At 42.3% G+C, this 23,102-nt stretch overlaps 1 protein-coding gene across 1 annotated transcript; it reads right to left on the bottom strand.

Annotated features, from left to right (window-relative positions):
• Positions 1-3,477: 3,477 nt before the first annotated feature.
• LOC147322894 (urotensin-2 receptor) lies at positions 3,478-4,757 on the bottom strand. Its single transcript, XM_086304720.1, has one exon. It carries the CDS (start codon positions 4,669-4,671, stop codon positions 3,595-3,597), a length of 1,077 nt encoding a protein of 358 aa, XP_086160846.1. The 5' UTR covers positions 4,672-4,757; the 3' UTR covers positions 3,478-3,594.
• Between the last annotated feature and the right edge of the window lie 18,345 nt (positions 4,758-23,102).

Genomic DNA, 23,102 nt, shown 5'->3' with positions numbered 1-23,102 from the left:
TCCGCAGGTGGATGCATGCAAATTCAATGGCAGTGACATGCCATGTGTGTGCTTCTTTTTCTCTTCTTTTTCCATTTCCTGCCAAAATTCAGGATTCCAATTAAATATTCAGAAAATTATCTCTGTTGCTAATCGTTTTTCCTTGATGGTGATGGGGAACGTCTTAAAGTAAGACGTAAGGGAGAATTTATAAGGACTTGGGAAAAGATAATTATAGTGCTCAGAGGGTTTAGCTCATACTTGTTTGCTTAATAATGTGATGGCTCTGCAGTTAAAATCAGTAAACTGTATATAAAAGATGAACCAAGGTTCCTGGCATTTGAAATTCATTGAACCTGCATTCTTTCTAATGACCAGCAGGAGGTGCATTTCTGATTGGGATAAGAAGAAGTCAGAAAATGTAAGATTTTTGATGTTGATATTTGGTGATTTAAAAAAATGACATACTGCACAATATTTTGTTTCTTTCAGACACAAAACAAATGCATCTTCCTAACATTTGTTACGTGTAGTTATTCATGACTCCCTACTAGGAAAATAAGACTATGTATCTTAAACATAAACTGGTTTTATTGGAACAACAAATTGTACCTTGCTTATATACTCTGAATAATTCTGCTCACATTAACCGATTATCATGTTTGAGGCATTTTAAACGGGTGTGCTGGTCCTGGTGAACAAACTATACAACATCAACACTCATTACATAATCACTGAAGGGTGTTTCTTCCATCTGTTCTTTTTAAATTTTCTTTAAAATTTTTTTTAAAGTTACACTCAACTGTGTTGATGAGTGACTTCAGTAAAGTCTTTACCTATTAGCTTATATTATCTGTAGTTTTAAGTCCTCTTGCAACATGATCATGCAACAATTTTCTAATTTTCAGTTCTACTTTGGACCAGATTTACTAAAACGGGACAAAGTAGCGTGTGAGGGCATGATTAGCTCTATGGATGATTGTCACTCTTTGTAAATACCAACAGTACTTTTTACAATTTACACCAAAACCCAGTTTATGCTGGGGCAGTGCGTTAATAAATCTTGCCCTTAGAGTCAAAAAGGATGATGAAAATGCTTAGCTCAATTGAGTGACGTCATTGTGGCCATCTTTTTTATACAGTCTATGGTTTAAACTAGCATTAGATACACGCTCCTCTATTTGTGTTCTTAGAGTGTTTCTTCATGTAGGCTTGCATAATTGTGTACAAGTAATGATAGTAACACTCAAATTAAATAGCTGTTTTAACAGATACTCGTGCTGCTATCCAATCAGATGTTTTTTTCCCCACTAAGGAGATGATCCCCTTATTTTCATTTTTCCTTTATTAAGGTTTTTAGCATCTCTGAAGTAAAATCAATTAATAAGTTCTAAAAGCTGATAATACAGCAACTCAGAATGAGGACACAATTAACACAAATTAGGTCCACTTCAGCTTGATTGTTTTAATGTGGGTAATTATATTCATTTGTAGAACACTTTTTTAAAATCCGCTTTACAAAGTGCTTCACACAAGGGAACAAATTCAAATCTAGCAGGTTTTAGTAGAGTAGTGCAATACTCCTCGTTCACCTGTGGGTTACAACTGGAAAAAAGCCGCATTTTACAATGTGAAACATGTCGCTTATCAGTTATGTTGATCTGCTGTTTTTGTGACAGTCGGATGCTGTCTTACTTTGAAGAAGTTATCTCCTTCACTCTCATAAGGGATGTTCCAGTGTCTTCTACTAAAGGAGGTAAGAAAGGAAATACTAAAGCACCTTCCTTTGTTTTCAGAGAATTTGACCAGCTCTTATTATGGCTGTCACACAACACATCGAGGTCAATTCACCTGTTTAGATGTAGGCTCATCACCCCTCCACCCTTTTTATCAAACATGGTTCTGTAAATTATGGTCAAACGTCACCACTCTGGTCTCATCTGTCCAAAGCCCCATTGTTCTAGAAGTCTTGCTGTTTGTTCAGATACAACTTTGTAAACCTGGACTGTGCTGCAATGTTCTTTTTAGAAAGAAGAGACTTTATCCTGACAATCCTTCCATGTAAGCCGTAATTATTGAGTCTTTTTTTAAAAAAATATTGTGCCGTCTTTAACTTTAACATTTAACATGCTAACTGAGGCTTTTAGATTTGGAGATGTAGCTCTTTGTTCTTTGGATTTCCTGGGACCACCACTCTGAAGATTAGCAGCTGTCTTGAGTGTTTTCGACTTTCCACAGATAGATGGGCAACAGTTGCTTCTTTAAGATTGTTGCTGGTGTGTTTTGTTTCCTGCTTGATATTGTGTTAACACACCTCAACATTCCAGATCACCAAACTGCCCCAAATTCTGCTTTTATAGAGGCACTCACACTTGCTGATGACCAGTAAGTCAAGTGTATTTAATTAGCAGCACCTGCCTGCTGCAGTAGGCAGGTGCTGCTGTCATATTCCTATGACAGCGGTGAGGGTGTACTTAGTTTTTCCACACACTGTTTCTACATTTTGGGTTAAAAAAATATGATGCAGTGTAATATTTCATGTTTTGTTTTTCATCTGAGGTTGTATTTACCTGGTTTTAAGACCTGCTATGGATCAAATCAGCTCATAGTGACCTGACATATTGTAATTGTATGTCTATAAATTTGTTTTTTATTTATTTTTTGTCAGAAAACTGCAAATGTGAAACATTTATTATCCTTAAATGGAGGGTAATTAAGAAATGTGATCATCGCATAGTATGCCCACCAGAATGGCTTTAACTCAGCTGTTTATGATCCTTTTTTCACTATCTGCAGCGCATGCAGCAGAGTAGCATCATAGCTGAGCAGCAATGAGTTTAAGTCCTTGACCAGTTTGTGAGATGCAATGCTATAAACTAAAAACAAAAGAAATAAACAACAACAACAAAAAAATCAGTTTTCCCATTCCAACGTAGTTCAAACATTCTCTCTGTGTATATGCAAATATAATATTGGATGTCAGATGTAGTAGTGGTGAGAGTATATACTTGTTAGAGCAGTCCAGTACCTCTATGAAGGAATAACACAGAAGGTGGGACAAAAAAATCTATGCCCTAATCAGATTATTTTTATTGTTATTCGTTTTTTTTATTTACTGTGTGGGAATTTGATTACATGTGAATGTATTTCGGGACGTCCCTGGTTTGTAGTGTAGGCGTGTCAGTAGGAGGTTAAACCTGCAATAGCACAAGTTCTGACTGCCCCCTTTATTTAACTGCTCTAACACAAATAATGTAATGTCAGATTAAAACACCCTTAAATTAAACATTCAAATGTGCTTCTTAAAATCACTTCTGCGTTTAAGAGGTGCTTCAGCTTCTCTAATTACCGCCGCGGCCTTGTACTGCAACACAGCACCGCAGGAAGAGTTCTTCCACTGAGGCTGAGCTGCAGGAGCGCAGCAGAGGGGGAGAGAGAGAGTGGCTCCGTGGGCTGTCCATCATGGACAGAATAAAATAACAAACAACATATGTGTGACCAAAGAACAGCCGCACTTTAAAATGACAGAAAACAAACTTTGGCTGCTTCCTGCTTTATGCGTAACGGAGACATCACCGCCTACCTGTCGCTGCTCCGGCTCCAGACGCTTTCACCTCACTTCAGTGACCCCATGACCAGCGTCTCGGAGTTGAACTCGAACTGATTGCTGGAGGACGCCGACTTGCCCCACGAGTAGAGGCTGGGCGGCCGCTTCTTAAACGACGACGTGTACTTGTAGAAGCTCCTGTGCCTGTTCTTCAGGTACTCCCTGTAGTTCTTGGTGAGCAGAGTATAGAGGAAAGGGTTGATGCAGCTGTTGCTGTATGTGAGGCTCGCGACAAGGTAGTTGATGCACGTGTGCGTCTGCGAGGCCAGGCTCAGCGGCTTGGTGTGGTACAGAGGCAGCAGCTGCCAGATCCAGAAAGGCAGGAAGCACGCCCAGAACACCAGCACGATGGTGAAAATCATGATCAGAACTTTCTGCTTCGGTGACCTTTTGCCGCCTTTGCTGATCACAGAGTTGCGCTGGGACTCTAAATAAGTGCGGGCTAACTTGATGTACAGGTACCCGATGATGAGCCCCGGGGCCATGATGCTGGTGCCAAACAGGACCGTTACGTAAACTTTATAAGCCAGTGGAGCCCATGTGGGCGCGCACATCCTCTTCACACCCCCGTCCGGCGTGCTTTTAGTTGTCTGAGCGACCATTACCATCATGGGCACGGTGAGCACCAGCGACAGCAGCCACACGCCCCACGCCAGAGCTTTGCGGTAACTCTTAGAGCGCCTGACCGTGTCCAGCGGCTTGGTGACGGCCAGATAGCGCTCCGTGCACATTACGGTCAGGGTGAAGATGCTGGCGTGCATGGTGAGAAGGTCCAAGCTGAGCAGGATGCGGCAGCCCACGTCTCCGAAGTACCAGTCCTTCAGGAAGTAGGTGGACACCACGAAAGGGATGGTGGAGAGGTAGAGCAGGTCCGCGAGAGCCAGGTTGATGATGGAAATGTACATGGAGGTGGCGAACCGGATCGAGTGGCACATCACCACCAGCGTGTACACGTTCCCCGAGACCCCGATGATGTAGACAACGGAGAGGAGCGTCCCGAAAGTGGAAGTGATGACGAGTTCGTGGTCCACGGCGCCGCCAGCCCGAGGCGGGCTGGTGTTCAGGTTTAAAGATTTGTTACTCATGGCGCGTTCGGATCCGTTCCCTGCTCTTTGACAGCTCCGGACAAGTTTTGGAAAAGATGCGCACTGGCACAGGTTGAGTCTCGCTCCCTCCCCCCTCCCTCCTCTCTCTCCGCTCTCCGCCTGCTGCTCTTTGCTCCTGACGTCACCAACGTTACTTCCATATACATCTGACAGTCAGCTGTCTCACCGGTAAACAATGCTCAAATGGACGAAGAGGAAAGCATCGGCTTCTTTTTTCTTTCTTGAAGAGCGGGTGGATTTCTCGGCGCAACGATGTGAGACTGGGATGTATTATTAAAAGTTTAGTCAGCACTGAGCGCGCACCTGATGCCAAAAGCAAGACCGAGTCTGCTAAAATGTCATGAAAAGCTAGGACACAGGTAATGTCACGCATAGATACTTGCTAGAGGAACCGGTAAAACAACCACCCACCCACCCACCGCCACACACAAAAAAGAATAAATCCCCTGCAGTTAATTTCAGTGTGCCATTTTCTTGAGACTCACGAGAGCAGAAAGCGAACTTTCTCTTTCACTGACCGCAGCTCAGTCGGAGCCCCTCACGCGCTTGTTTTGTGCCAGCATTTCCTTTGTGCAGCTCGGTGTTTGTGTAACATTAGCAAACACTCAGGTCGGCATTGAGTTATGCAAATAGTTTATTATAGGTCACGGAAAAAATAAATACATCTCCAATTATTATAATAAATAAAACTTATTATCATCTCAAGATTAAATAAATAGGTTTTATTGCTCTTATCTACAATCACAGTCATCTGTTCTTCTCTCTTATGTTGGAAGTTATTTTTATTTTTCCCACAGGTTGTGAACAAAGATCGTGGGCCAGTATTGTGTGTGTGTGTGTGTGTGTGTGTGTGGGGGGGGGGGTGTCTTTGTCTGCAAAAGATGAAATCCTGTTGTAAAGAAATGTGTGGAAAACCAGCTCTCTTGAACTCTGACCTCATTAAACACTTTCCTGATGAGTTTATTATCCCAGCTGCTATTTTCAGGTCTTATTGATTTGGTCTTAAGACTTTCTTTACACGAGTAAAGATGGCGGCGCACGTAGTTGCAGCAGCTCAGTGTTCTACCGATCGATGCTATCCTTCTTATCACTGAATCCTGGCTACATCAATCCATTCCAGACTCTGCTATTGAGCTAGCAGGCTATACCACACAGCGACATGACCGAACAGTGGACTCCGGTAAGCGCAAAGGAGGGGGGCTCTGTATGTATGTGAACAACAGCTGGTGTACCAACACAGTGATAATAGACCGTCACTGTTCACCGGACATTGAATATCTGACTGTTAAATGCAGGCCCATCTACCTACCTAGGGAGTTCACCGTTGTCATAATAACAGCTGTTTACATACCACCAGATGCTAATGCTAACTCTGCGATCGCACTCCTGCATACAAACATCAATAATAAACAGAGCACTTACCCTGACGCTGTACATATCGTAGCAGGGGACTTCAATCACGCAGACTTAAAAAGAGCAATCCCCAAATTCCACCAGCACGTCAAGTGTGCCACTAGGGGTGACAAGATTCTGGACAAAGTTTATTCCAACATCAAAATGGGCTACAGGGCCAGACCTTTGCCACATCTGGGTCAGTCTGACCACTTGTCACTGTTTCTAATCCCTGCATATGCCCCCCTCAAGAAAACTGCTCTTACCATCACAAAGAATATTACCATATGGCCAGAGGGTGCCTCTCAGCAGCTGCAGGACTGTTTTGACAGGACTAATTGGGATATCTTTGAACATCAGGACTTGGAAATGTTCACAGACGGTGTCCTCTGCTATATAAAACACTGCTACAGCAGTCAAACGGATCCGGGCTTATCCCAACCAAAAGCCCTGGATGACCCGGGAGGTCAGGCAGCTGCTGAAGGAGAGGAACATTGCGTTCAGGTCTGGCAACAGGGATTACTACACCACAGCCCGATCCAACCTGAAGAGAGGCATCAGAGAGGCAAAGGGGGACTATAGGAGGAGGATCGAGGACCATTTGAAGAGTAATACCAGCCGGCAGGTGTGGCAAGGCATCCAGCACCTAACCAACTATAAGATCAATCTCGGAGCTGCGGACGGTGACCTGGAGCTGGCAGAGGAGCTGAATATCTTCTTTGCCCGCTTTGAGACCAGGGTACCGGAGGTATTGGAGCCACAGCAGCAACACGCCACCCATAGCAGCACCACCCTCACCCTGGAAGAGCACGAGGTGAGGCGCATGCTGCAGGCTGTTAACCCGAGGAAGGCGGCGGGTCCTGATGGTGTGCCAGGTCGAATATTGAGGGATTGTGAAGGACAGCTGGCTGGGATCTTCACCAGGATTTTCAACAAATCCCTCACACAGGCGACTGTCCCACTCTGCCTGAAGTCCTCCACCATAGTCCCCTTGCCTAAGAAGCCCCACATCACCGGCCTGAATGACTACAGACCGGTGGCACTCACCCCAGTGGTAATGAAATGCTTTGAGAAGCTGGTCCGCAGACACATCACAGCAGCCCTGCCCCGCAGCCTGGATCCACACCAGTTTGCCTACAGAGCAAACCGATCCACGGAAGACGCTGTAGCCACAGCACTCCATGCTGCATTAACTCACCTGGAAGAGCATGGTAGCTATGTGCGGATGCTCTTCGTGGATTACTGCTCAGCTTTTAACACCATCCTTCCACACAAACTGGTGGCCAAGCTACAAGACCTGGGGCTTCCATACAGCACCTGCATGTGGATCAATAGCTTCCTCTCGGGCCGTAGACAGAGAGTCAGAGTTGGCCATCACACATCCTCAGCCCTGAGTCTCAGCACTGGCTCACCCCAGGGCTGTGTGCTCAGTCCACTGCTCTACTCTCTCTACACACACGACTGCACTCCTCGCCACCACAGCAACATCTTTGTGAAATTTGCAGATGACACCACAGTGGTGGGGCTCATTTCCAAGGGAGACGAGTCTACGTACAGAGACGAGGTGGAGCAGCTGACGTCATGGTGTAAGGCCAATAACCTCCTCCTCAACACTTCAAAAACCAAAGAACTCATAATAGACTTCAGAAGGAAAAAGGCAGAGATCCAACCACTATTCATAAATGGGGACTGTGTAGAAAGGGTGGCAAGCTTCCGCTTCCTGGGAGTCAATATAGAGGAGAACCTTTCCTGGAGTGTGAACACCTCCGAGCTGCTGAAAAAGGCCCAACAGAGACTGTACTTCCTCAGAATTCTCAGGAGGAATAACATCACACAGAGACTGCTGGTGTCCTTCTACAGAGCCACCATTGAGAGTGTTCTAACTTACTGCATATGCATCTGGTACACTAGCTGCACAGGGGCTCAGAGGAAAGCACTCCAAGGGATCATTAACACCGCCCAAAAGATCACTGGCTGCCCTCTCCCCACACTGGAAGTTCTACACAACGCCCACTGTTTTAAAAAGGCCCAAAACATCATAAAAGACACCTCACATCCTGGCCACTCCCTGTTCGAACTGTTGCCCTCAGGCAGACGGTACAGGGCAATCAGAGCAAGGACTAATAGACTCAAACACAGCTGTTATCCAACTGCAATAACACATCTGAATACTACAAAAAAAATGTCCATCACGCCACTCTTGTGTTAATCTATGCACGGCCTGAAGCATGTGTGTGGGAATGTATGTGAATGTTTTACTGTTATATCTTATTAGTATTTTAAGTATTCTATCTATTTTATTTATTGAATTTTATTGTTTTATTTATATTTTGATATTGCTAGGGATGATGCAATGATCGGGGACCATTCTTAATTTCGTTGTTCTCATGACAATGACAATAAAGTTTCTGATTCTGATTCTGATTTATTCTGTTCATCACAGCCCCAGTTAGTGACCAGAAGGACGGCAAAGCAGCTTATATTTTGGGCAGATCTGACAAGGTGAAATAGGCTAAACAAACATGGACCCATTGGTTTGTGGTCTCTGGCAATTTGGGCTGTTGTCATCTTGTTATGTTGTTTTTTTGTTGCCAGAATTTACAACATGCGTCTGAATCTCACTGACAAACACTGAATGCTCATGTTAGCAACGTGTGGAAAGGTAGCCACCAGTGTTGGTCAAGTTACTTGAAAATAGTAATTAGTTACTAACAGAATTGGGCAGTAACGTTTAACGCGTTACTGTAATCCGATTACTTTTTTCAAGTAATAAGTAAAGTAATGGGATTACTTTAGAAGTAATCAGTAATTAGTAACCAATTTCTATTTTCAAGAAACTTGACAAACACTGGTTACTAATTACTTCTCCAAGAAAGTAATCCTGTTACTTTACTAAGTACCTGTTTTCAAAAGTAATTAGTTAATTTATTACTTAGAGTACTTTTTAAAAAACATGACACACAACCTGAATACGTAATAAAGACCAATTCAATTTTTCTGCATAATCCCTCATATAAAATTGAATCAAAAGTCTCTTTTTAAATATTGTTTTATGAATTTTAATGTTTTAACTTTATGCACATTGCATTAAACGAAACTTAAATTGTAAGCAACAGTCTTTGACTTGAAGAAATTTGTATAACATTTAAATGTATTTTCTGCATATTCCAGCATATAAAATAAAATATTTTTTTTGTGTTTACACTCTTTCAAATAGACGGAAGCAAAACACAACAATAAATAAATAAAATCAAAGATTCAGCGGCACTAAGTCCTGTCGCTCTTAAATCTATTTTCACATGTTTAGCAGGAGTGAGGCCTGTGGAGGTTTGCCAGGTGCTACAGCGGTCATGTCAGTGGGGGGATCCGGGGGTTTCTCTGTGAGTTTCACAGTCCCATGGTGGATTGCTAGGTGCTTGCCAGATTTGAAGTTTAATTTTTCGCTGTAGAAAGAAGTTTTCTTCCCATGTAGAGTGTATGGAATCAAACTCAAAGCAATGTCAGTACTTCCAAGCTTTAAACACTGCATGGTCGTGCTCTCTCCCGCACTCCATATTATCTATTTTTGATCTACACACGTCTGTTACTGCCATGGACGTCGCACGCTCATAGATCATTGTCATGAGACACTCTCACAAACAAAATCAAAGTTTAGTAATGCAGCGTGCTTATGAGTAAGTAACAGTAATCTAATTACTTTTTTGCAATAGTAATCCCTAACTTTACTCGTTACTTGAAAAAAGTAATCGGATTACCCATCTCTGGTACCCACACCCTAAAGCATGCTCTGTTTTATTGTCTGTTTTATACGGTGGCCTTGAGAGGCTAAACGGACTGCAACTTAAGAAAACACCAGCAATAAGAAAAACGCTGCAAAAGCACACAAAACACAACGGAAACAGGAAAAAACAGAAATAAGAAAAACGAAAACAGGAAAAACAGATTTCCAAAAGCACAAGGGAAGTGTTTCTGGGGAGACAATAACCCGACGGACCAGCTGTAGGAACCAAAATATGCTAAGAATTGCGCTGGGAGACACTTATAAGAAGTGGAGGATCTATCGGTTTTGTGAGGAAAGAAAAGATGAGAGATAAGTGTGTTAGCCTAACTATTAGCCTAAAAATCCATCATCAGTATTATATGAATTATGATAAAACACACCTACCATGTTTTAGGTTCCTGCCACTGATCATTGGGTTATTGTCTCCCCAGAAACACTTCCCTTGTGTTTTTTCCTATTTCCATTGTTGTTTTTCATATTTCTTTTGTGTTTTGTTTGCTTTCCCAGCGTTTTTCTTATTGCTGGTGTTTTCTTAAGTTGCAGTCTTTTTGGCCTTTCAGGGCCACCGTAGTTTTACCCTGAATGGCTCAATGTATCAATAAAATGAACATCAAGTATTATACATCACTGTGCAAAAGTCTCAAACCACTCTCACTACTTCACCTTTTTCCTTCCAAGTGAGCTTGAGAATAGTTCTTTAGGATTTGTAAAGGCCTTTCAAAGGTTTCCGTTGGTCAGTGGCTGATTTTAATTCATTTTCATTCCGCTTTTGCACTTGACTATTGTCAGATGAATGTTTTATGTTCGTTACGACTCTAAACACCGACATATGAAACAATCGCATATTAGGATAGAAAAAAAACCACTCATAAATTAGCCTCCCTGGAGCCCGGACCTCAACATTACTGAAGCAGTGTGAGATCATCATGACAGAAATTTTACAAATGAGATAAGTCAGTGGAGTTCTAATAATTTTAGGCAAATAACCTCCTACATAATTAATATTTAATCAATAAAAGAACAAAAAATATAATAAATCAGGCCCCTGTGCAAACAAAGTTTCTTCCTGAAACAAGTTTTGTATTTTTTAGTTCTGTAAAACTTGCTTTGTAACTGGGTCAGGATTTCTTGAAAGAGGTATCGCTGTTTATTTTTTCAATTGTATTTTTAAGCACCAGAAGACACGTTTCATCTGGTCCCATTATATTCAAGACAAGAAAAACAGACTCACTTCAGAGGATGTCTCCAAAACTAAATATATTAAACCGCACTACACACCAGTGAAAAAACAAACAAACCAAAAAAACAAGCATATTCGATTTGTGGATTAACTGCTTTTTGAAGCTTTTCTCTTCTCGCAATTCCCGCTCGTCTTTTATTTTCATGGAGCACCCACAGATGAACTGTTTATTGCAGAGATGAATTTGTCTGGGATTTTAAGCATCACTGCACTCAGTAGAGCCTTGTAAGTAACAATAGCGTCTCCAAACCCTCGGTACAATGCTCATTATTATTCATGAAGCTGTCCTTTTAGTGTCGTCACTTTGCTATTGGGCTTTTCTCTCTTGCAGCCCCTGTCTTTCCAGATCGATGAGTGTGTCCTGAGCCAGCAATCATGAGCCAATAATCTTCCCCAGACAGCGTAGGTGTCCTCACACTCATTCATCCACAAGTGATAGAGCTCTGTGGCCAACCCTGAAACTGTACCATCCATCCTCAAAGCCAAAAAAGAGCAGCGCTGAAGCCAGAGATATTACAGTCATTAGCTGGGTCACGTGGGACTCCCAAGTGTAGCTGAAGAGGCAAAGAGGGTTAAGCATGGTGGCACTTAACTCAGTCACAGCCATTTTTTAATTCTTCGCCCTGGTTACAGCAGAAACACCACAGAAACACTGTCGTTCATTTAAAATAGCATATATCAGTCAGCATTTTGGTGAATGGACCTTACTGTTTTGACTCAGGGTCATCAAACTGAAAAAGAAAAAGACTGAAAAAGATTCAGAAACATACACTTCTCAAGGCCACCATTAAAACAGGGGAACAAGCAGTACACTTACTGGACACTTTATTATGTACATCATGTTAGTCTCAAGTTAAACCCACGTTTGCTTCAAGAACCTGCCCTAATTCTTCGCAAGGTGCTGGAAAAATTCAGAGATTTTGACCAGATAGCATTGTGCAGTTCCTGCGATTTCTCAGGTGCACATCTTTCACGTGTTTTTACCGTTCCACAAAGATTGAGATCTGGTGACTGCAGAGGCTATTTAAGCACAATGAAGGTTCAAGGTTCTTTATTTGTCACATGCATAGTTATACAAGTATAACACACAGTGAAATGTAACCAATGAACTCATCGTTGTTTTCAGGAAAACAGCTTGAAATGATCTGAGCCTTGTGACATGATGCTTTTCCTGCTGGAACCAAGATGGGTGCACCGTGGGTAAAACGATGGACTTTAGTAATAGGCTGAAGCATTTATACGATGGTATACTAAAGGGCTCAGAGTGTGCCAAGAAAATGTCCCCACACATCACTGTAGCACCACCGACAACCAGAACTGTTTAACGAGGCTGGATGGATCTGTGCGTTCATGTTGTTTATGCCAGTGACCAGTGATGCTCTTGGTTTTAATGAATGGCAGAGTTACTGTTGGAGTCCTATCAGCTCGAGGCAGGCTGACCATTCCATCAGGTGGTCTTGATCAAGTCTACATGTCTAAATTCAGTTGCTGCCAGATGATTGGCTGATTAGAGATTTGTTGTTGTTGAACAGGTGCACCTTATAACGTGTCCAGAGTGTATTTTAGCATTGATGGTTTGGTGAAGACCAAAAAACATGACTCCGAATGAGTTTCTGCTAATTCAATCTGAGTCATTTGTAAATGCTAACAGACAAGGCTTCACCGATGCAGCTTTAAACAAAGTAAAAAAAAAAACCCAAAGTAATATTTATGTATTTATGTATCATTTAAGTATAAGAAAGGTGTCTGAAAAAACAGAATGCTCCTTGTTTTAAAACTGGAAGGAAGATCATGTATGTTGATTCCATGAGAAATTAAGGTACTATATATATATATATATATATATATATATATATATATATATATATATATATATATATATAAAAAAAAACAAAACACCCAGCACGCCCCTGCGGGCGGTTTATCCTTCAAGCTCGGGTCCTCTACCAGAGGCCTGGGAGCTTGAGGGTCCTGCGCAGTATCTTAGCTGTTCCCAGGACTGCGCTCTTCTGGACAGAGATCTCCGATGTTGTTCCTGGGATCTGCTGGAGCCACTCACCTAGCTTGGGAGTCACCGCACCTAGTGCTCCGATTACCACGGGGACCACCGTTACCTTCACCCTCCACATCCTCTCGAGCTCTTCTCTGAGCCCTTGGTATTTCTCCAGCTTCTCGTGTTCCTTCTTCCTGATATTGCTGTCATTCGGAACCGCTACATCGATCACTACGGCCATCTTCTTCTGTTTGTCTACCACCACTATGTCCGGTTGGTTAGCCACCACCATTTTGTCCGTCTGTATCTGGAAGTCCCACAGGATCTTAGCTCGGTCATTCTCCACCACCCTTGGGGGCATCTCCCATTTTGACCTCGGGACTTCCAGGTTATACTCGGCACAGATGTTCCTGTACACTATGCCGGCCACTTGGTTATGGCGTTCCATGTATGCCTTGCCTGCTAGCATCTTGCACCCTGCTGTTATGTGCTGGATTGTCTCTGGGGCATCTTTACACAGCCTGCACCTGGGGTCTTGCCTGGTGTGATAGACCCCAGCCTCTATGGATCTTGTGCTCAGAGCTTGTTCTTGTGCTGCCATGATTAGTGCCTCTGTGCTGTCTTTCAGTCCAGCTTTGTCCAGCCACTGGTAGGATTTCTGGATATCAGCCACCTCCTCTATCTGCCGGTGGTACATACCGTGCAGGGGCCTGTCCTTCCATGATGGTTCCTCGTCTCCCTCCTCTTTCTTGGGTTTCTGCTGCCTGAGGTATTCACTGAGCACTCGGTCAGTTGGGGCCATCTTCCTAATGTATTCTTGGATGTTCGTTGTCTCATCCTGGACTGTGGTGCTGACACTCACCAGTCCCCGGCCCCCTTCCTTCCGCTTAGCATACAGCCTCAGGGTGCTGGATTTGGGGTGAAACCCTCCATGCATGGTAAGGAGCTTTCTTGTCTTTATGTCAGTGGCTTCTATCTCCTCCTTTGGCCAGCCTATTACCCCAGCAGGGTACCTGATCACGGGCAGGGCGTACGTGTTGATGGCCCGGATCTTGTTCTTACCATTCAGCTGACTCCTCAGGACTTGCCTGACCCTCTGCAGGTACTTGGTGGTTGCAGCTTTTCTAGCGGCCTCTTCATGGTTCCCATTCGCCTGTGGGATCCCCAAGTACTTGTAACTGTCCTCTATGTCTGCAATGTTGCCTTCTGGTAGTTCAATCCCCTCAGTTCTGACTACCTTCCCTCTCTTTGTTACCATCCGACTACACTTCTCCAGTCCGAACGACATTCCAATGTCATTGCTGTATAGCCTGGTAGTGTGGATCAGTGAATCGATGTCTCGTTCACGCTTGGCATACAGCTTGATGTCATCCATGTACAGGAGGTGGCTGACAACTGCTCCGTTCTGTAGTCGGTATCCGTAGCCAGTCTTGTTAATGATCTCACTGAGGGGGTTCAGGCCTATGCAGAACAGCAGTGGGGACAGAGCATCTCCTTGGTAGATCCCGCACTTGATGGTGACTTGTGCTATGGGCTTGGAGTTGGCCTCTAGTGTTGTACGCCACATCCCCATTGAGTTCCTGATGAAGGCTCTTAGGGTCCCATTGATCTTGTACAATTCTAGGCATTCCAGTATCCAGCTGTGGGGCATTGAGTCATAGGCCTTCTTGTAATCAATCCAGGCAGTGCACAGGTTGGTCAGTCTGGTCTTGCAGTCTCGGCTGATTGTTCTGTCTACCAGTAGCTGGTGTTTTGCGCCTCTGGTATTCTTGCCAATTCCTTTCTGTGTCCCGCTCATGTATTGACCCATGTGCCTGTTCATCTTAGCCGATATGATACCTGACAGGAGCTTCCATGTAGTACTGAGGCAGGTTATTGGTCGGTAGTTGGAGGGGACCGGTCCCTTCTTGGGGTCCTTGGGGATCAGGACCGTCCGGCCTTCAGTTAGCCATTCCGGGTGTCTCTCGTTAACTAGCAGCTGGTTCATTTGTGCTGCCAGACGCTCGTGGAGTGCAGTCAGCTTCTTCAGCCAGTAGGCGTGAACCATGTCGGGCCCTGGTGCTGTCCAACTCTTCATACTGGAGACCCTTTCTTGGATATCTGCCACTGTGATGGTTACTGGACCCTGTTCAGGGAGGTCGCTGTGGTCAGCCCTCAGATCCTCTAGCCACTGAGCATTGCCGTTATGGGTTGCATCCTTCTCCCATATGCTCTTCCAGTATTGCTCCGTCTCCAGCCTTGGTGGTGCTGTTCTCTTATTGTTCCCTTGCCACTGAGAGTACACCTTTGCTGGTTCTGTGGAGAACAGCTGGTTTATTCTCCTGCCTTCTATCTCTCTGGTGTACCTCCTCAAGCGGCTGGCCAAGGCTGTGAGTCTTTGCTTGGCAGTTTCCAAGGCCTCAGGTATGGACAGCTTGCTGTATTTCTTAGGCACCTTATTTGTCGCACCTTTCTGCAACTCCGTTAGTTGGCTAACCTCCCTCCGTGCTACTTTGATCTTGCCCTCTAGCCTCCTTCTCCATGGAGGGTACTGCCCCTTGTCGCTGTTCAACTTGTAGCCAAGCATCTCACTGATCACTGTTGCCGTATTGTAGATGAGCTTGTTAGTGTCGGTAATCGTGGTTGTAGGTATTGCCCGTAGTGATGCATTAACATCATCTAGCAGACCTTCTGAGGGTACTTCACGTAATCTTGGTAACCGGCTACGGGGGATCCAGGTTTCAAGCTTGGCCATGATCCTATTTTTCAGGTCAGTTCCTCTCGCACTCAACGATCCTTCTCCTATCGCACTTGGGGCTATGTACCCAATCTCGGGTGGGGGTGATGATATCTCCCCCCTGACCTGGCGTCCTGACTCCTCCTTGCCGTAGCATTTGTGTTGTACCTCGTCAATCTCTAGCTGTGAGAGCAGTCCCTTCTTTCGAATGTTGGAACACTGAGCTACTAGTTGTTTCGCCGTCATTGTGGATGTTGGGTATCGAAGAATCCATAGGTCCCTCATCCTATTCATGTAGCCCCTTCCGCCGGGGTTACTTGCATAGTAGCATTCCAACAACGCCCTGTTTTCGTCTCTTGCCCACCGATGCCTTCTTGTTCCAGTAGCCCACTTTTCGTCAGGGTGCCCTGGTTCCTCAACACCTGACGCGGACCTTGTTGATCCGGGCGACGTCCGAGCCGGCATGCCTTCATATTTATCTGTCTATATATATATATATATATATATATATATATATATATATATATATATATATATAATTTATGACCTGTCAAAGACTGAGTGAATAGACACCCAGACAATAAAGAGACAGAAGAAAAGAAGAAGGAAGGAGGTAAAAACACCCAAAGCTACTAACCTTCAAAATAAAACAAAAAGTAACGTGAAATAGAGACCAAGAAAAACACTCACACAGATGAAGACAGAGGATAGAAATGAGTCACAAATACAAAGGAAGAGGAAAAAATAACAGAAACCACATGGCAGTAGCAGTCGTTTTCTTCTTCCTCTTGAAACATTAGCACAGTCTACTGTCACATTAGGTTTGCATTACATTTTTGGCAGGACCTGTATGCATGTGGAAAGAAATGATGTGTGGAGCAGCTTCTGACAATATCAGATGTAGCCAAACAACTGGTCTAAACTAGCCTGTTCAACCTCAGAATCATACATCATCACACACACATCACACAATCATCCACAACCACTTAGAGCTCTGTAACGAGTGCCAGAAAATGGTGACTGAAAAAAAATTGCTGCTCGCAAAAATAATGAAAACTGGATCAAACTGGAGTTTGCGACTCCTCCCCTGGATGATAGGCATTTCCTACTATGCAACTGTGTATGTGAGAGGTTATAGAGGTTTTAATTTAGTTGGAGCAATGCTCAGAGAGAAGTAACATGTCTACTTAAGTTAGGGTTAATTTTCAAGTATAAATAGGGGCAAAAATAATCGAACGCAGTTCAAAATGTTTCCGCATGATTTGATCGATACATTTAAAAATGCAAATGTTAGCAGTAAAGCTTTTTCATTTATAGTCATAAAACATCTCCAAACCTCATCTGGGTCTTGTCTCATCGTACACAAGTACAAATACTGGCCAATATAAGCCAGTTCACAGATTTTTCCTTAAGTAGGTGAAACTTAAACATGCTTTTGCTCTCAGGGTTTCTTGACTTTGGAATTATCTGCCTAATAATGTAAGGCTTGGAGAATTCTCATCTCCTTTAAATCACTTTTTAGCACACATTTTTATAGACTTGCTTTTATGTGAATCCATAACATGTGAAGTTTTTTTTAAATTGTCTAATTATTGCCTTATTTAATTTTCCAAGTTCCCTTGCTTTTACTGTTTCTTTGGCATTTATTAGTCATCGTTTTCTGCACCTCTCAGTTTTTTGATCTTACGGCTGCTTTAACTCTATGCCAACTTTAGCTTAATTATTTGTCACATTTGGCTTGAATTTACTCTCAGAGTTTTCTGTTCTGTCAAAGCACTTTGTTACCTTTGTTTTTGAAGGTACTTTAAAATAGGCACCTTCTTCCCTCTAATTGAAAAAAACAACAACCCTCCTTAGATCTTGCTGTTTTAGATAATTATAGGCTCATTTCCAAACTGCCATTGATTTCAAAAGTAGTTAGAGCTGACACTGGAACAGCATTATGGAAATTTACTAATGATATTCTTATGTGCTTAGATAAGGGTGAATTTCCCACTTTAGTACTATTAGAATTAATTCTTTAACAGCACTGAAAGACACTTCTGAATTTATATTGACAACTGTATGTCCACATCTCCACGCTTATATGTGGAATCCCCCAGGGCTCAATCCTTGGACCAATTCTATTTTCATTATATATGTTACCTCTGGTCCATCTGTGTAACAGCGTGAAAGGCATTTTCATTGCTTTGCTGACAATACACAGTTGTATTTTTCTTTTAAGCCCATCAACCTCAACAAAGAACCTTGGTATTATATGACAGCATCTAAAATTTGATCCTCATCTTTCAAAGCTCATCCAATCTGGTTTCTTTCATCTAAGAAATACTGAAGCAATCAAACCTCTGTTATCTAATAATTTGGAACTTTTAGTACAAACTTAAATTTTCTCCCACTGTGACTATTGTAACTCACCTTTCACATGCAACTCTTGGCCCTTAGCCTTTCTGTAGCTAGGCTACTTACGAGAATGAAAGAGCTTGTACATCACCTCTGTTCGTGCTGGCCTTCATTGGCTTCCAGCAAAATTCAGAATTCATTTGAAAACATTTTAATAACATATGGAGCTCTATGTGGCCAGGATCCTGCATACAGGGGGTGGCTGTAGCTCAGGAGGTAGAGCAGGTCATCTGCTGATGGGGAAGTTCGATTCCTGACTCCCCCAGTGTAACTCTCCTCCAGTCTTTCTCTCTGATGCATCCATCGGAGTAGGAGTGTGTATGAGTGTATGTTAGTTAAAAAGCACTGACAAAGCATAGAGTGCTTGTGTGAATGGGTGTGTGTGGGTGAATGCGGAGTGTTGTATAGAACTCCAGGAGAGAGAGAAAAGTGCGATATAAGAATCAGTCCATTTACCATATCAGAGCTACTAAGAAATTATAACACCACTGTGGTGGAGGTGTGGTGTCTGGCCTGCTGCAGAGGAGCGGTGGCAAAGCAGGAGGACGTGTGTGTGGCAGCAGCCTTGTAGTGACTGCTTCCACCGTGCAGAGCACTGAAGCAACAGTATCTGGTGCCCACAGACAATAAAAGATACCTGAACAAACTGTCAAATGTGTGTGTGTGTGGGGTCCTTGCCACAACCACTCAGCCTCAGCCAACTGTTGCAGTCTCTGATTATAAATGCAGCCATGTTTTTGAGTTTGAAGCACCCAAACTTTGAAACAGCCTTCTGCAGTTCATCATGTCGGCTGATCTGTGGTTTGTTGTAAATGACTTCTGAAAACACATTTTTATAGATGATCTATTCTTTAATCTTTCTTCCATTGTTTTAGATAGTTATAGTTCACATTTAACATATACATGGAAATACGTACATTGGAATATTTGTAAGATTGTATGTTTGACTGCACGCCTGCATGCTATAACATGTCTACTTAAGTTTAATAGTGGGTTTATTCAAACTTTGAAGTACTTTGTAACAGTGTGTTTTAAAAAGTTACAAATAAAGCTGTTTTTGCCACATGAATAAAGATTATTATTATTGTGAATATGATTTTTATAACTTAGTTAACTTTCCTTTTTACTTGGCATACCTATTTCAGAATATTTCATCCCACTGCTGAGGATTGTGTTGATAAAAGCAACTTTTAGATCTAGAAAAAGCAGGAAGAGTCAGAAAAAAACGTAGATTTAGTAACGTTTCAAAAATAGGCCTTTTACACAGTATGTCCGTATAGTAGAGCACAGAGATCATATATATTTATTTTTTCCCCATTTACAGACTTTATAAACAGAGAACTGAATGCATTTTAAGTTCAGTTTCAATGGAATGAGGCATCCTGATTAAGGGAACATACAGAGGAAAGAAAAAAGGATAGAGAGCATCAGGCAAGTAGGAAGAAATTGGATTTTTACTTTTTCATTTTTGTGGTGAGAAAGAAGTAGAAATGTCATCTCTATCTTTGTGAATGAGAAGCGGGAGAAAAATAAGACTTCCTGTTTACAGTTGGTACACAGATGGGTTTGCACAGCAAAGGCCAGGGTCTATTTTCAGACAGTATAAGCTAAAAAAAATCCCACATAAGAAGCAAAACATTCTGCAAGTTATACATGAAGGAAGGGAGGATTAAACATGAAAAAAGAGGTTCACTGTGCAGGAAGAACACGCTAGCATCACCAGCTGACTGGCAGATGCTGCAGAAACTGTGGGCGAACATTAAATGACATTACGCTTTGGCTAGAAAGAGAAACAACATCAACTGTTTATGTTTTCCAGCACCTGCCACAGATGGAAATGAGATGAGGTGTTTGATATGTTATTTACGAGGTCCTTTAAATCCAAATTACTGAAACACACAAGTATAAAAATCTGGGAAGGTCAGAGTTGCTCCTTTTGTTGCTCTAAATCTTGCACTGTGCATCGTCCTTGTCCTGAAAAGGGGATTTTTACTGTGTATTTGTGGATAATACAAACTCTCAGACTTAACTTTGTGCCAGGATTGTTGTGTTACATAACCTCAGAATTACGTTATTTCAGAGAAACTGCATGTGTTGTCTTTGCCTGTTCATCTTCAGTTCACACTGAATGTGCATGCTTAGTTTCCATAGTGATCTTCCGGGATGTGTGTAAACAGCTTATAGGGACAGATAAAGGAAATGTGGTGTGTATGTGACATGATGTATGGAAGAGGTGGTGGGTGGTGGAGGTTTATTTTTGCTGATTGCACTCAGACACAAATCAGTGCTCATCTCTTACAAGTACCAGGATTATTAGTAATTTGGCTTCTCGACCTGATTTCAAATTGACTTACAAGTTAGTAAATGCACAAATAACTTTTTGAATGCCCCACAGGGTTACATTTTGTAGTGCAGCTAATAAGTGATTTAAAGGAAGTGAAAACACATAACGTATTAATTTTACACGAGATTAGTCTGAAAACAGCTAACCCCAATGAAAGCTTTACTAAGAGGCCACATTTGATTACAGATTCTAATGCAACTGTTCCATCAGACGCTGATTTTAATTGTTGCTTATATTAATTAACTTTCTGCTTTTTAATTCAGATAAAACTGAGGTTATTTTACAGATTCTTACTCTGGATGGCATTACCTTGGCCTCCAGTAACACTGTGAGGAACCTTGGAGTCATTTTTGACCAGGATATGTCCTTCAACGCACATATTAAACAAATATGTAAGACTGCGTTCTTCCATTTGCGCAACATCTCTAAAGTTAGAAATATCCTGTCTCAGAGTGACGCTGAAAAACTGTTCATGCATTTATTGCTTCCAGGCTGGACGACTGTAACTCATTATTATCAGGATGTCCAAAAAACTCACTGAAAAGCCTTCAGCTAATCCAAAATGCTGCAGCAAGAGTGCTGACAGGGACTAGAAAGAGAGAGCATATTTATCCTGTTTTGGCTTCCCTTCATTGGCTTCCTGTTAAATCCAGAATTGAATTCAAAATCCTGCTCCTCACATACAAGGTCTTAAATAATCAGGCCCCATCTTATCTTAATGACCTTGTAGTACCATATCACCCTATTAGAGCACTTCGCTCTCGCTCTGCAGGCTTACTTGTTGTTCCTAGAGTATTTAAAAGTAGAATGGGAGGGAGAGCCTTCAGTTTTCAGGCCCCTCTTCTGTGGAACCAGCTTCCAGTTTGGATTCGGGAGACAGACACTAGCTCTACTTTTAAGATTAGGCTTAAAACTTTCCTTTTTGCTAAAGCATATAGTTAGGGCTGGACCAGGTGACCCTGAATCCTCCCTTAGTTATGCTGCAATAGACGTAGGCTGCCAGGGGATTCCCATGATGCATTGAGTTTTTCCTTTCCAGTCACCTTTCTCACTCACTATGTATTAATAGACCTCTCTGCATTGAATCATATCTGTTATTAACCTCTGTCTCTCTTCCACAGCATGTCTTTTATCCTGTCTTCCTTCTCTCACCCCAACCGGTCGCAGCAGATGGCCCCGCCCCTCCCTGAGCCTGGTTCTGCTGGAGGTTTCTTCCTGTTAAAAGGGAGTTTTTCCTTCCCACTGTCACCAAAGTGCTTGCTCATAGGGGGTCATATGATTGTTGGGTTTTTCTCTCTATCTATGAAGCGCAGAGAGGCGACTTTTGTTGTGATTTGGCGCTATGTAAATAAAATTGAATTGAAAATTAATGAGTTTAACATGTAGGGAATTATTGTAAAGGAGAATTAAGTTTTTATTCAGCACAGTGTGTAATTAGCTGTTGATTAAAGCCATCTGTTCCACTTTACCTTTTCTAGTATTGTTCATCAATGCATGTCCCAATGATAGTTGGTGCATTATTTTGTATCATTTTACCTATCAACAACAAGCCGGTGGGACTTTTGTGATTTTCTTTGTGTCACATAAAACAGAATATGTCACTTTGATTAATTATGTCGAATTATCTCTGAGAGCCCAAAGTGAAGAAAATATTCCCCACATCATCACACCACCATCAGCTTGAGCTGTTGATATAATGAATGAGACCATGTTTTTCCAATCTTCTCTTGTTTTGGTGAGTCTTTGTGAAGTGTAGCTACAGCTTCCTGTTATTAGCTGATATGAGTGGCCCATGGTGGGGTATTCTGCATCTGCTTCAAGGTTTGACGTGTGCTAGTTTCAGAAATGCTTGGTTGTAACTAATGGTTACTTGAGTAAATGTTAACATCTCCTCTCCTCTGTCCTTGGGCCTTAACAGAGGATTTTTGCACAAAGAATTGCCTCTCAGTGGATGTCTTTATATTCTCTGACCATTCTCTGTAATCATCTGGGCATTCATAGATGTTATCACTATGTCAGAGTACAATTGGGTTGTTTTTGTGACTTGAAATAGAAGGAAATTGCTTAATAACAAAAAGTACAAAACCGATAGAGTACTGCAGGAAGCTCGTGTATATATCTGGCACTAACTTGCACAATTAGTGTCAATAAATACAAAACCTTTCCAGGACATTTTGATCCGTAAAATTACTGCATGAGTCATTTGACATAGGACTGTTACTTTGACAACATGATGCATTTAATTGTGTTTGCAATACTTAGAGAACCTGCAAAACTAACATGTAAATAAAGATAATTAATTTGTTTATTCATTAAGCTTATAAGCACCCATATGCTGTACATAGAAAATGCTTTTAGTTCTTCTGTGTTGGTGCCTGGTGCCATTACCAATGGTAGTATTAGTGTTGAAGGAATAAAAAAAATCCATAATAGAAGCTTAATTCTGCTTTTACTTGAAATTTACACGAAATTTACACACTAACAACTTCTTCATGCACTGAAAAAACAGACGGTTAGACTTGGGCGAGTTAAAATATAATGCTG

The sequence above is a fragment of the Aulonocara sp. 'chitande type north' Nkhata Bay genome, linkage group LG8, assembly GCF_057382095.1.
Source record: "Aulonocara sp. 'chitande type north' Nkhata Bay isolate Kocher_YH1m ecotype deep benthic linkage group LG8, A_spYH_male_GT1.1, whole genome shotgun sequence".
Taxonomy (NCBI): Eukaryota; Metazoa; Chordata; class Actinopteri; order Cichliformes; family Cichlidae; genus Aulonocara; species Aulonocara sp. 'chitande type north' Nkhata Bay.
The sequence above is the reverse complement of the archived record's forward strand: the minus strand, read 5'-3'. Positions and strand labels throughout refer to the sequence as shown.

What these genes read in the sequence shown, in the direction of transcription:
- LOC147322894 (XM_086304720.1), bottom strand. Translation starts at nt 4,671, where the DNA reads ATGAGTAACAAATCTTTAAACCTGAACACCAGCCCGCCTCGGGCTGGC.